Source organism: Malus sylvestris, chromosome 14 (genome assembly GCF_916048215.2).
Source record: "Malus sylvestris chromosome 14, drMalSylv7.2, whole genome shotgun sequence".
Classification (NCBI taxonomy): domain Eukaryota; kingdom Viridiplantae; phylum Streptophyta; class Magnoliopsida; order Rosales; family Rosaceae; genus Malus; species Malus sylvestris.
In genome coordinates, this window is record NC_062273.1 from 15,404,461 (window position 1) to 15,416,662 (window position 12,202).

Genomic DNA, 12,202 nt, shown 5'->3' on the forward strand with positions numbered 1-12,202 from the left:
TAGTACCATTATAATTTGTAGTCTTTTCAAACCATGGACGGTGGTTTCATTCAAAACTGTGTGCCAATATTGTTTTAAAAGGTGGAGTATCAGAGGTATTGTGTTATTCTTTCAAAGTTGTCATTGTGAAAAAAATTCAAGAGGTGGAGTATCAGTATCAGAGGAGCCTTTTCGATTATTTTATTTTCCTTACCCCTTTCAAAGTCATTCCAGATCCAGAGCTTAAACACAAAGGGTTCCATATTTAAAGTAAGTTTACAAACTTATATTTATATTCTTATAATTTATACAACAACAAAAAAATTTGTGTGAACTCGTATGTTAATTTTTTAAGTAATTAATACTTGCATGTTAGTTTTTGTAAGTAATTAAGTAATGTTAACAATTGCATGTTAATTTTTTAAGTAATTAAGCAATGTTAATACTTGCATGTTAGTTTTTGTAAGTAATTAAGTAATGTTAACAATTGCATGTTAATTTTTTTAAGTAATTAAGTAATGTTAATACTTGCATGTTAATTTTTTTTAAGTAATTAATACTTGCATGTTAGTTTTTGTAAGTAATTAAGTAATGTTAATACTTGCATGTTAGTTTTTGTAAGTAATTAAGTAATGTTAATACTTGCATGTTAGTTTTTGTAAGTAATTAAGTCTTGCATGTTAATTTTTGTAAGTAATTAAGTAATGTTAACAATTGCATGTTAATTTTTTTAAGTAATTAAGTAATGTTAATACTTGCATGTTAGTTTTTGTAAGTAATTAAGTAATGTTAACAATTGCATGTTAATTTTTTTAAGTAATTAAGTAATGTTAATACTTGCATGTTAATTTTTTTTAAGTAATTAATACTTGCATGTTAGTTTTTGTAAGTAATTAAGTAATGTTAATACTTGCATGTTAGTTTTTGTAAGTAATTAAGTCTTGCATGTTAATTTTTGTAAGTAATTAAGTAATGTTAACAATTACATGTTAATTTTTTTTAAGTAATTAATACTTGCATGTTAGTTTTTGTAAGTAATTTAGTAATGTTAATACTTGCATGTTAGTTTTTGTAAGTAATTAAGTAATGTTAACAATTGCATGTTAATTTTTTTAAGTAATTAAGTAATGTTAATACTTGCATGTTAGTTTTTGTAAGTAATTAAGTATTGTTAACAATTACATGTTAATTTTTTTTAAGTAATTAAGTAATGTTGTATAATTATTCCCTAGGAAAATTTTAATATGTTTAATGTTATTTATTATTTTATTTCCCTTACCATTTTCAAAGCCATTCCAGATCAATTCCAAAGCTTGAATACAAAGGGTTCCATATTTAAGGTAAGTTTACAAACTTATATTTATATTATTGTAATTTATACAACAACAAATAAATTTGTGTGGACTCGTATGTTAATTTTTTTAAGTAATTAATACTTGCATGCTAATTTTTGTAAGTAGTTAAGTAATGTTAACAATTACTTGTTATTATTAAAATGGATTATTATCAAAAAGGAATATTATTCATCACTATGTTTTATATTAGGATTATTTTCATGAAACATAATTATCATCATTTATAGTAGGATTATTTATATTAGGATTATTATCAAAAAGGAATATTATTCATCATTTATATTAGGAATATTTTTTTATCAAATTGGATTATTATTCATTAATATTAGGTTTTTTTATTATCAAATTGGATTATTATTCATTAAATTAGATTATTATAAAATTGGATTATTATTCATTAAATTGGATTATTCATTAAATTGGCTTATTATCAAATTGGACTATTCATTAAAGCCCACTTAATGTAGTCTCCAAACTTGACCTTAGGCCCAAATCTCAAACATAACCACACTTGGGTTGGGTTGGGTTGAACCAAAAGGTCCAAAACTTAGGAAAAAAAAAATACGAATTATTCATTTTTATTCATTAATATTAGGTTTTTTTTATTATCAAATTGGATTATTCATTAAATTGGATTATTATTAAAGTGGATTATTATTAAATTGGATTATTATAAAAAAGGAATATTATTCATCACTATGTTTTATATTAGGATTATTTTCATGAAACATAATTATCATCATTTATAGTAGGATTATTTATATTAGGATTATTATCAAAAAGGAATATTATTCATCATTTATATTAGGATTATTTTTTTATCAAATTGGATTATTATTCATTAATATTAGGTTTTATTATTCCATATTATTTTTTTAATTACTTAAATTTTTACAATCATTTTCTTTACTTCATATTGTATTCTTCTGTAGAATAACTTTATTATTTAGGTTCTGTAGAATAACTTTATTATTTAATTCTTTTGTCTAATTTTCATGAAAAATAAATGTAGGTACGTTTAAGATGTCTAGTGGAGCTAGTAAACGTGATCCAGCTTGGGAACATGGCGACCCAATAGACGGAAACAAACATGGCACAATTTGCAAATATTGTGGTCGGGTAATGAAAAGTGGTGGAGTGACACGACTTAAGTACCATCTTAGTGGATTAGATCCAGCAAAAAATGTCCAACGATGCGATAATGTCCCCCCAGAAGTGAAGGCATTCATCAGCACATTATTAAAAAATAAAAAACAGCAGAAGGAAAATATGACACAAGGAATGGAAAATATTCGAGCTGGGCTACGGGGAGAAGTCTATGGCCAAGCGGTTGACAGTGACGATGATGACGATGAGGACGAATGTGATGATGACATGGGACCTGAAGAACGACGCAGTTTGAAACAAGCATTACGTGCTTCCAAACAGTCAGCATGGGAAAGAGAACACCTTCATAAAATTCCTAATAGGGGACAAGGTTCCGGGACAAGTGGTGGTGCACAAATGAGACGGGGAGGCAGTCTTAGAGAATCACAACCAACACCACCAATAGCCCCAAGTTTATATAAGTCATCCAACGCACGTCAAAAGAGTGTTTGGAGTTATTTCAAGGGAGGTAATGTGAAGGAGGGAATGGGGCGTCTAATTAGCAAGTTCTTTATCTATGAAAATGTCCCTGCTGCGAAGGCATCATCACATCATTTCAAAAATATGGTAGTGGGATGTCAACAGGCCGGTGTTGGAGTACAACCTCCCACTCCCTATGAGATAAGAAACAAATATTTGGATATGGAGTATAAAGACATTGGCGAGTATGTTAACAAGTTGAGGTCAAAGTGGGAAACTAATGGTTGCACAATCATGTGTGACGGATGGACCGGCCCGACCAGATTATCTATCATCAACTTCATGGTATACTCCAAGGGAAAGACAATTTTTTTGAAGTCTGTTGATGCTTCAGACCATATAAAGAATTACAAGTATATTTACAAATTATTGAGGGATGTAATTATGGAGGTGGGAGAGCATAATGTTGTCCAAGTTGTGACCGACAACGTTTCTGCATTTGTCAAAGCTGGAAAAAAGTTAATGAAGCATCATAATGTGTTTTGGACATCATGTGCAGCACATTGTATTGATCTTATGTTTGAGGCAATAGGGAAGAGAGAGAATGTTGCTACTGTGGTCAAAAGAGCTAGAACGATCACAAATTATATTTACAATCACGGTTGGTTGTTGGCAAAGATGCGTGAATTTTGCAGAGGAGAAATTATTCGTCCAGCTACCACTCGATTCGCTACAAACTATATTGCATTAAACAGCCTACTCAAGAAGAAAGCAGGGTTGAAGCAACTATTCACTAGTGACGATTGGGCCAACCACAATTTCAGCCGCTCAAATACAGGTCGTATGGTGGAAAGTATAGTGCTTGATCATGCTTTTTGGAGTCAAACAGAACATGTGTGTCAAGTGTTTGAACCTCTTTACAAAGTTTTACGGATCGTTGACACAGAAGTGTATCCTACTATGGGGGCAGTATATGAGTTGATGCGTGTAGTGAAGGATGAATTGGAAAGAAAACATGGTGCAAGGTGGGTCGTAAAAATAATTGAAGACCGATGGTATAAAACATTATACCACGATTTGCATGCAGCAGGTATAAATTATGTCATAATTTGCAATTCATTTCTTTAGTTGCATAAGTATTATTTATCTTATTAGAGTATGTGTTTCTTTGAACAGCATATTATTTGAATCCCCGATACCAATACAGACCCGGTGTTGGAGATGATGGTAACCTTATACGTGTTGTACATAATGTATACTCTAAATTAGACCCTGCATCACCAGCAGTTGGCCAATTTGGAAATGAGGTACACAATTACTTAAATTATAATAATTACTTTGTTGGATTAAACTAACACAATTTATTGTATTCAGCTAACATGGTTTAAAGATGCAAGAAGAACATTTGGAGAACCAACATCAGTTGCTGCTCGAACAAATATGTCTCCTAGTGAGTATAAACATATTTCACTATAAGTTTATAATAGAATTTGTTGGAGTTATTAGGCTTATCAACATTATTTTTCATTGTAGCTGAATGGTGGATCATGTATGGGACCGATGCACCAACTGTGAGAAAGTTAGCAATAAAAGTATTATCACAAACAGCTTCCTCATCTGCTTGTGAAAGAAATTGGAGCACATTTGCACTCATACACACAAAGCAAAGAAATAAGTTGGCTCATAGTAGCTTGGAAAAATTAGTTTATTGCTACTACAACATGAAGCTTCAAATTCGAGATAAGGAAGCAGAAATCGATCATGTCGACCGTGGTGACCCACTAGATGTGTTTGATATTGTTGGTGAAGATGATGATACAGAGGGTAACCAACTTTTTCAATGGATTAGACCTCTTCATTTAGATGATGATGAAGGCAACCCAGCTCCCAGAGTTGCTGAAGAAGCACGTAATGAAGGGATAAATGTAGAAAGAGTATTAGAGGAGGAGGTGGGATCTAGCAGCGCTGACTCTTTCGAAGAACTTTTGCACCCAAGACCAAGCAACACTGGAATTCCACATTTTTCCAATCCTACACAACCACAACATCGTGCTGATACTAATGATAGCTCTAGTACAAGATCAGGAGACTCACCTACCACCGGAGGTGGGAATGATGAAGGACATAGTGGAGCTGGAGGTAGTGGAGCTAGAGGTAGTGGTGGTGGATATGGAAACTATTATGGACCACCACCTCCCGGATATATGAGCCCCTTCACTGGTGAGGCAAACTTCACGCATGCAACACAGGATGATGACCATGGCAGTAGGCGGGCAGGACCAGGAATTGGTGCCATAGGGAAGGACTATACTCGCAGAGAAAGAGGCAAAGGGATTTTGTCAAGTCAAGAAGATGACTCGTTATCTAGAACTTCAGACTCTGTTGGATTGGGAAGTAGTAACTATGGTTATACTCATAACCAACCATTTCCCTACCCTTCATATCCCATTCCTGTTGGGATGGAATCGAGCGACTCATGGAATCAATCTCAGCCTCAATCTTCAAATGATTTTTCTTATGGACAACCTCAACCAATCTCGGATCCATATGGGTGGCATATTAACAATTACATGCAAAACTATTTTGGGGATTTATCATTTGATAACTACTCTTCACAATACACTCATTCTACACATAGAGATGATGAAGATAGTGACAAATTTGAACCTCATAGGAACTCTATGTGGTACTAAAGTGTAAAATATTGTACTAATTCATTATATATAAATGATTATGGTGTGTTTAGACTTCTTTCATTAATTACTACATATTTTCTACACTCAATATGTTTGTCAGATCGCTATATAATCAACTTGATAATGTTAAATCCATCATGCAATGCATTTCTTTCCAATTTTTTGTGATAAACTAATAGATAATTGACTAAATAAACATCCTACAAAGTTTCAATAAAAATTTCCAAGTTTTTCTTACAATTTCCGTGGTTTCCATGTAATTTTTATCGATATCGATATTTTACCGATATTTCCATCGATATTTCCGTGTTTTCGGACTACCGATATTTCCGATATCACCGATATTTTCTTCCTTGGTTACAACCACCATTGTGGCCGGCTACACGTCAACTACTCTACATTTCGGCTAAAAGGTCCGACGGATCTCGGGCCAAAACATGAACATCAAATTTTTTTTTCAACCTTTTTAACACCGACGGAGATAGAAAATGGCCAACCATGGCTCGCATATGGAAGAGGGGGTAAGTGGAGGCGGGAACAATGGTGAACGAGAAGAAGAATTCTTGAACAAAAGCAATAAAAAAAAAGGTTTAAATATGCGTCACAACTCTAATTTATTAAATTTCTTTTGAACGGTCTAAATTAAAGTCTAAAATTGATTCGTGATACAGTGTTGTACTCTATTTTTTTTCTCAGGATTCTTCTCACTAAATTTTATCGATGCAAGGCTTTATTACACCTGTTTGTACCATACTTGACCAATCTCGAAACTACTGAGCACCGGTCAACGTTATACCGTCAAGGACCCAGAAGAGCTTCCCTTCAACCAGGAGGCCAATCATAATGCGACACGTGTCGACATCAGAAGCCAATCACAGCGCGACACGTGTCAACATCAGAAGCCAATTACAACACGACATGTGTCAATGTTAGAATAAAACTAGAAACTCTCTTCTATAAATAGGGATCATTCTCCCACAATAATCTCTAATGTCATTTTGTACTAAACTATTCACTAGAACTCACAAAATGAGAGCTTGAACATATGTATTTGTGTAAACCCTTCACAATTAATGAGAACTCCTCTACTCCGTGGACGTAGCCGATCTGGGTAAACCACGTACATCTTGTGTTTGCTTCCCTGTCCCTATTCATTTACGTACTTATCTTCACTAGTGATCGAAGTAACCAAGCGAAGGTCACAAACCTGACATTTTCTGTTGTACCAAAGTCCTCGCTGATTTTGTGCATCAACAACACCATTTTAATTCTAAACCTTGTAACTCCTTTCAATCAATAGAATTATACAGATTTGGATTCCATTCGAATCCAAATTGTGGGGATCCTAGGGATCCTCACATCGTAGCCGTTTATTGTATATCGTGCGGTCAGAAATCATTTTAAATTTTATTATTTAAAATTAAACATAAATAGTATCTAACGAAAACTGACCGTGCGATGTACAATGAATGATCACGATGTGAGAATCCGGAGAAAATCCCCACAAAGAGAATCCGGAAATGATCCTCATTCGAATTATACATGTTTCTCAAAAAATGTACTCAAATTTTATCCTCATCAATTTTATTTCTTACAGTTGTTTCAAACCTACGAATTCCATAGCTGATCGGTCACTCTCCATCGGATCTCATCTCAAACGGTCGAGCATGGTTGACCTTCGACCAGCCATGAATAACATTTTTCTTTTGAATGTGGGTGTAGCAATCAAAATTTTGGATGCAATAAGATTTTGTTTAGCAATTAGATTCTGTTGAGGTTGCAGTCTATTGAGTCAAAACTTTTGCTTCTAGGGAAGAAGTTAGATCCAATTTAAATTCCAAATATAAGGTAGAATTGCTTCATATGACACGATGTCTACCCTTTTTTTTTTCTTTTTTTTTTTGACAAATAATGATAGAGTGATTTCATTTATACAAATCGAACAAATACATGAGGGTGTCATATGAGTACATCTTCTTCAATGACCAATTTCTTGATTTAGAGATTAATTTACGCATCCAACAAATAAGTTAAACCCCAACATACTACCACAAGAACCAGTTGCAAACAGTACAAATTTGCCACCAAAGACGATAAATGTGACAAATAGACAAGATAATCACATTGGATAAACATACATGAATAAACTATCAACCAAATAATGTGATCAATGATATTGAATTAGAGAAGGGCCGTATTGCATTGTAATCCCAAACGGAGTAGGTTCTCCAAAGTCTTCTGATTAGCTTGATTAGCCATGATGTACTGCTAATTATCACTCATGGTTGGTGAAAGTCCTGAAGACATATAATCACTAAATGGAGAATCAAAAGTAAGTTTCAATTCATAACCGATTAATAAGAGTTATAATCGTTCACTGTCTCGCTAAAAGGAACCTAATGAATAGCATACCTTCAACAATGAATGTCAATATAAGTGGTCCATGAGTTTGTCCACTGTAATCATTTTGATCCTTTCATAAAAATTTGGTCAATATCCTAGTTTAATTGTTATGTGAACGACCATGTGACTACCTTTTTTAGTATTCTTGTCAAATCAACCCCTCTACTTAACGAAAATAATGACATATTTTTCAGGGAGTGACCAAAATGATCTACGGTAGAAAAACTCAGGGATCACTTTTATCAATTTTCTCGAAGAATGAAGAGTTATGCCTATCTCAAATACCATATTAGCTAAAAAGCCAAAATTATATGATACTACTATAGTGTTTGAATTATTTCAAAACTAATTGTATATTTTAGATGTTAAAGACTCGTTTGGTATTTAAGATAGAACACATTTGATAACCCATCATATTCAAAGTATTTTTCGTATCGAGAAGATTAGACATTAAGTAACCTATTTCTTCTTCTTATCATCTCATTATAGACCGCATTAGTTTTAAAATAAGTTGTCTAAAATTGGTATATTAAAAGTGAAAGAGAAAAGTGAGAGCACAACTGGAAATTTCATAATTTTAAACCAAAGCATCTTTCTCAAATGCTCAAGTCTCAATGAATTTGTTTGATAAACAATGAGGTAATGCCACCTATAAAGGCTAATGGCTATATTTAATTTAAGAAAAAGGAGCTTAGGCAACTTCTTGATTATGGGCATCATTATTAAGAGCAAAAACTGTGAATTAATGTAACTTTGTACGTGTTGTCTAGTGCGCTTTTATAAAAAAATAATTGAAAATTTAAGTCACTTTAATTTGTACAAATATCAAATATTTATAAATGTTAGTTATATACACACACACATATATGGGAGACAAATGATGATAAATCCTCCACCTCTTCTGAGGTCGAGAAAACTTACCAAAGTTATAAGTCTGGCTTCCACACCAGCAGTGTGTTTCGAGCTCAAGACCTCCAATTTTTAGTTTTAAGAAAATCTCTTAATCTATCATTTACCTTAAGTCAGTTTATTCCCATTGTGTTTTTGTTTTTGTTATATTTGAATTTAAATCTTCCTCGTAAACCAGTATCGTTTAGACCGACGGTCTCTTCAGAAACAACCATAGTACAAAGACTTATTCACCATGACCATGTTTATGCATCATCTAGTATGGTAACTTTGCAACCCGACACGGACGTGAATATAATTCGATTAGATTTTGAGACCTCAAATCTGAGAGTTGCTGTCCAATTAGTTGGCTATATGTTGCTTAAAGTTGGACAAGTGTGTATTGTTGGAGTTGATTGGACAAAACTTTAGGATGGTGATGGCAGATGGGTGGACAATTGAATTCCCCCTACCCTATGACCCCACTTATAATGCATAAGGATTTCTCTGGATATTTTTTTTGTTGAGGATCTCATCTTATTCGTTTATTGTACATCGTATGATTAGAAATAGTTAGATATTATTTTTATTTAATTTTTTATAAAAAATTAAAAATAATTTCTGATTACACAATATACAACAAATGAATAGGATATGAAAATCTCTAGAATCCTCACAAAGATATTCTGAATAAAATCCAAATCCACTTTTAATATGCAATTTGCAAATGCCATGAACCACCCATACATATGGATTTGATATGTATTTGAAATTGACAAAAATGAAAAATTATAAAAAGAAAAAAAAGAAGAAGGAATTTTTAAACTTTTCACAACATTTTAAATCACGTATGACAAGCTAACAACAAGGCAAAAGCCGATATGCTGAAATGAAATATTAAACAGAAAATAAGTCCAAATCATAATTCACAAATAACATAGAATTGAGGTGCACTGGTATATAATGTATCCTTTTTCTTCCGCCATGGTTAAGTTCATGTCTAATTATAATTTAAGTCGAATAATAACACAACGAAACAGTGTTTCGAAGTACAAGTTACTTATTGACAAACAACTTAACACATAAAATCGAGTAAAGCCTACTTCGAAGTATGATAATATAATAATTAAGCTTTTGTCAATATAGTTACCAACCGTTGGAGTAGTTTATATCCATCTCTACTTTGAAAACTTGTATTTAGGGATGGCAACGGTTCGGTTTAGAGACGAAAAATGTTATATTCATCCCCATAACCACGAAAATTAACCATATCTATAATCGCAAATTAACCATTGAGTATAATCCATAACCGTACCCACCGGGTAACGGATTCTCTATCGGTTAACGAGCATATCCTTCTTCGTCAATACAAAAAATATATTTTAGTTCAGTTGAGACATTATAAGTTAGTAGATATTAATTTCGTTATTAAACATTTGATGTATAAAATGATCTAACGAATGAATCTTGATGAGTACAAAAATTAAAACAATGATGATGTTAGCTTATCTTTGATATCTCTCATAAACACAATTGAGTTCGCATTGGTTTTGGTTCAAAACTTTACTTTCCTACAAAATGCAACTTTTGTATTCTCAAGGCTCGATTCCACCGTAGCATAATATTGTTCGTTTTGAGCCCCCGACCACGCCCTCATGGTCTTGTTTCTGGAAACTCACACGAGAATTTCCTAGTGGGTCACCCATCATGGGATTGCTTTCGCGTGAACTCGCTTAACTTCGAAGTTCCGATGGAACCCGAAGCCAATGAGCTCCCAAAAGGCCTCGTGCTATATGGAGGTGAGCATGTACATATAAGGCATAGAGGATTCACTCACCTGGGCGATGTAGGATCTAACATTGGGGATCCCTATAATCATATCAAAAACCATAACTGACTAATATAAACGGTTTTTCTCCATATCCAAAATATACCCAACCTTCCATACCCAAAACTGTTCCATTCAGGCGATTATCCACAATTATTGGATTTAACGGTTAAAATTGACATCCCTACTTGTATTGTGTTCTTCTCATAAAAAAAGGAGACAACTGATGATAAACCACGGTTATTCACTATTTTTGGGTTCACAAAAAGAATTTTACATTGTCCGTAATCACAATCAAGCAGAGAAGCTGTCTACAAATCTGTGGGGTGTGTTCAACTTCAACCCATTTCAAACTTTAAAACTCCAATCTTTAATTTGTAAAATATACTGTTATTATTATTTTTCTTAGGGAGTGATGCAGGTGTTGCAATCTAAGCCGTTGATTGCATGGAGGATAATGAGTTGGAACAAATCATAGCTCTCTATCCGTGTGTGGTTTCACATGGAAGCATGTGCTCTCAAGAAGTAAGTAGCAAAAGAGTGTTTTGGACTGACGTTGAAAGAGCCACATGTCCAATATGATTTTAAGTCAACCGGTAAGTCCTCTAGTTGGTGGATAAAACTGTTATAATAATCCATTAATGGTTCATGGGAAATTTAGTGTAAATTGTTTACCAAAACAAACATGTATTTTTGTTGTCACTTAATACTATTATTTAGTGATATTTTTTTTCAGTTATAAATGAAAAGTTTTAAATGCAAATCTAATATGAACAAATTCACAACCAATTTATTCTCTCACCCACTTAATGTTAATATATCGTTTCATAAAAATAAAAATAAAAACACATGTATTTTTTATTAAAAATGATTGGCAAAAGATCTGTGTATTTTGAATGGAATTAAAAGACACGCAATTTTTCAATGAGAAATTTTTACGAAATTTGTGTCAGCATTCACTCTTATATTTGATATTAAGGATTGAATTAAATATATATTATTTTAATATTCTAATCTCTATCTTTAATACAAAATTCAAGAATGAATGACGATTAATCCTCACTCATTGATTCCAAACTCTTGTTGTATGGTCAAAAAAGAAAGTTAGACACTATTTTAGAGCGTATGAGAGACAAAAAAGTGAGCGGTTATGAACAAAGTAAATTTATATGTTCTTTTTAATTTGAATAAACGACATAAGTTGACATTCATGTTTTCACTCAACATTCGTTGAATCTAATAGTTATCTAATTCAAATCAATCTTCGACACCAAGCGAGGTATGAGACTATACATAATTCATTACAAATCAAACAATAATTACTATAGTAGACAATTTCATGATCTTCAGTCTTGACAAAAAAAGTGCCTATAAAACAATCAACATTTTTTATCAAAGACCAAAGCCTCACAAGCCCACGAAGAGGTTTTTTTTTTTTTTTTTTTTTTTTGGAGTGGGAATTGACCAGTGGATCTTTGATGCCTAAT

At 32.7% G+C, this 12,202-nt stretch overlaps 1 protein-coding gene across 1 annotated transcript; it reads left to right on the forward strand.

The window, feature by feature from the left end:
• The first annotated feature begins 3,502 nt into the window (after positions 1 to 3,502).
• LOC126598817 (uncharacterized) lies at positions 3,503 to 5,660 on the forward strand. Its single transcript, XM_050265182.1, has 4 exons — positions 3,503 to 3,990; positions 4,077 to 4,207; positions 4,275 to 4,350; positions 4,434 to 5,660. Exons 1-4 carry the CDS (start codon positions 3,579 to 3,581, stop codon positions 5,591 to 5,593), a joined length of 1,779 nt encoding a protein of 592 aa, XP_050121139.1. The 5' UTR covers positions 3,503 to 3,578; the 3' UTR covers positions 5,594 to 5,660.
• Positions 5,661 to 12,202: the final 6,542 nt, after the last annotated feature.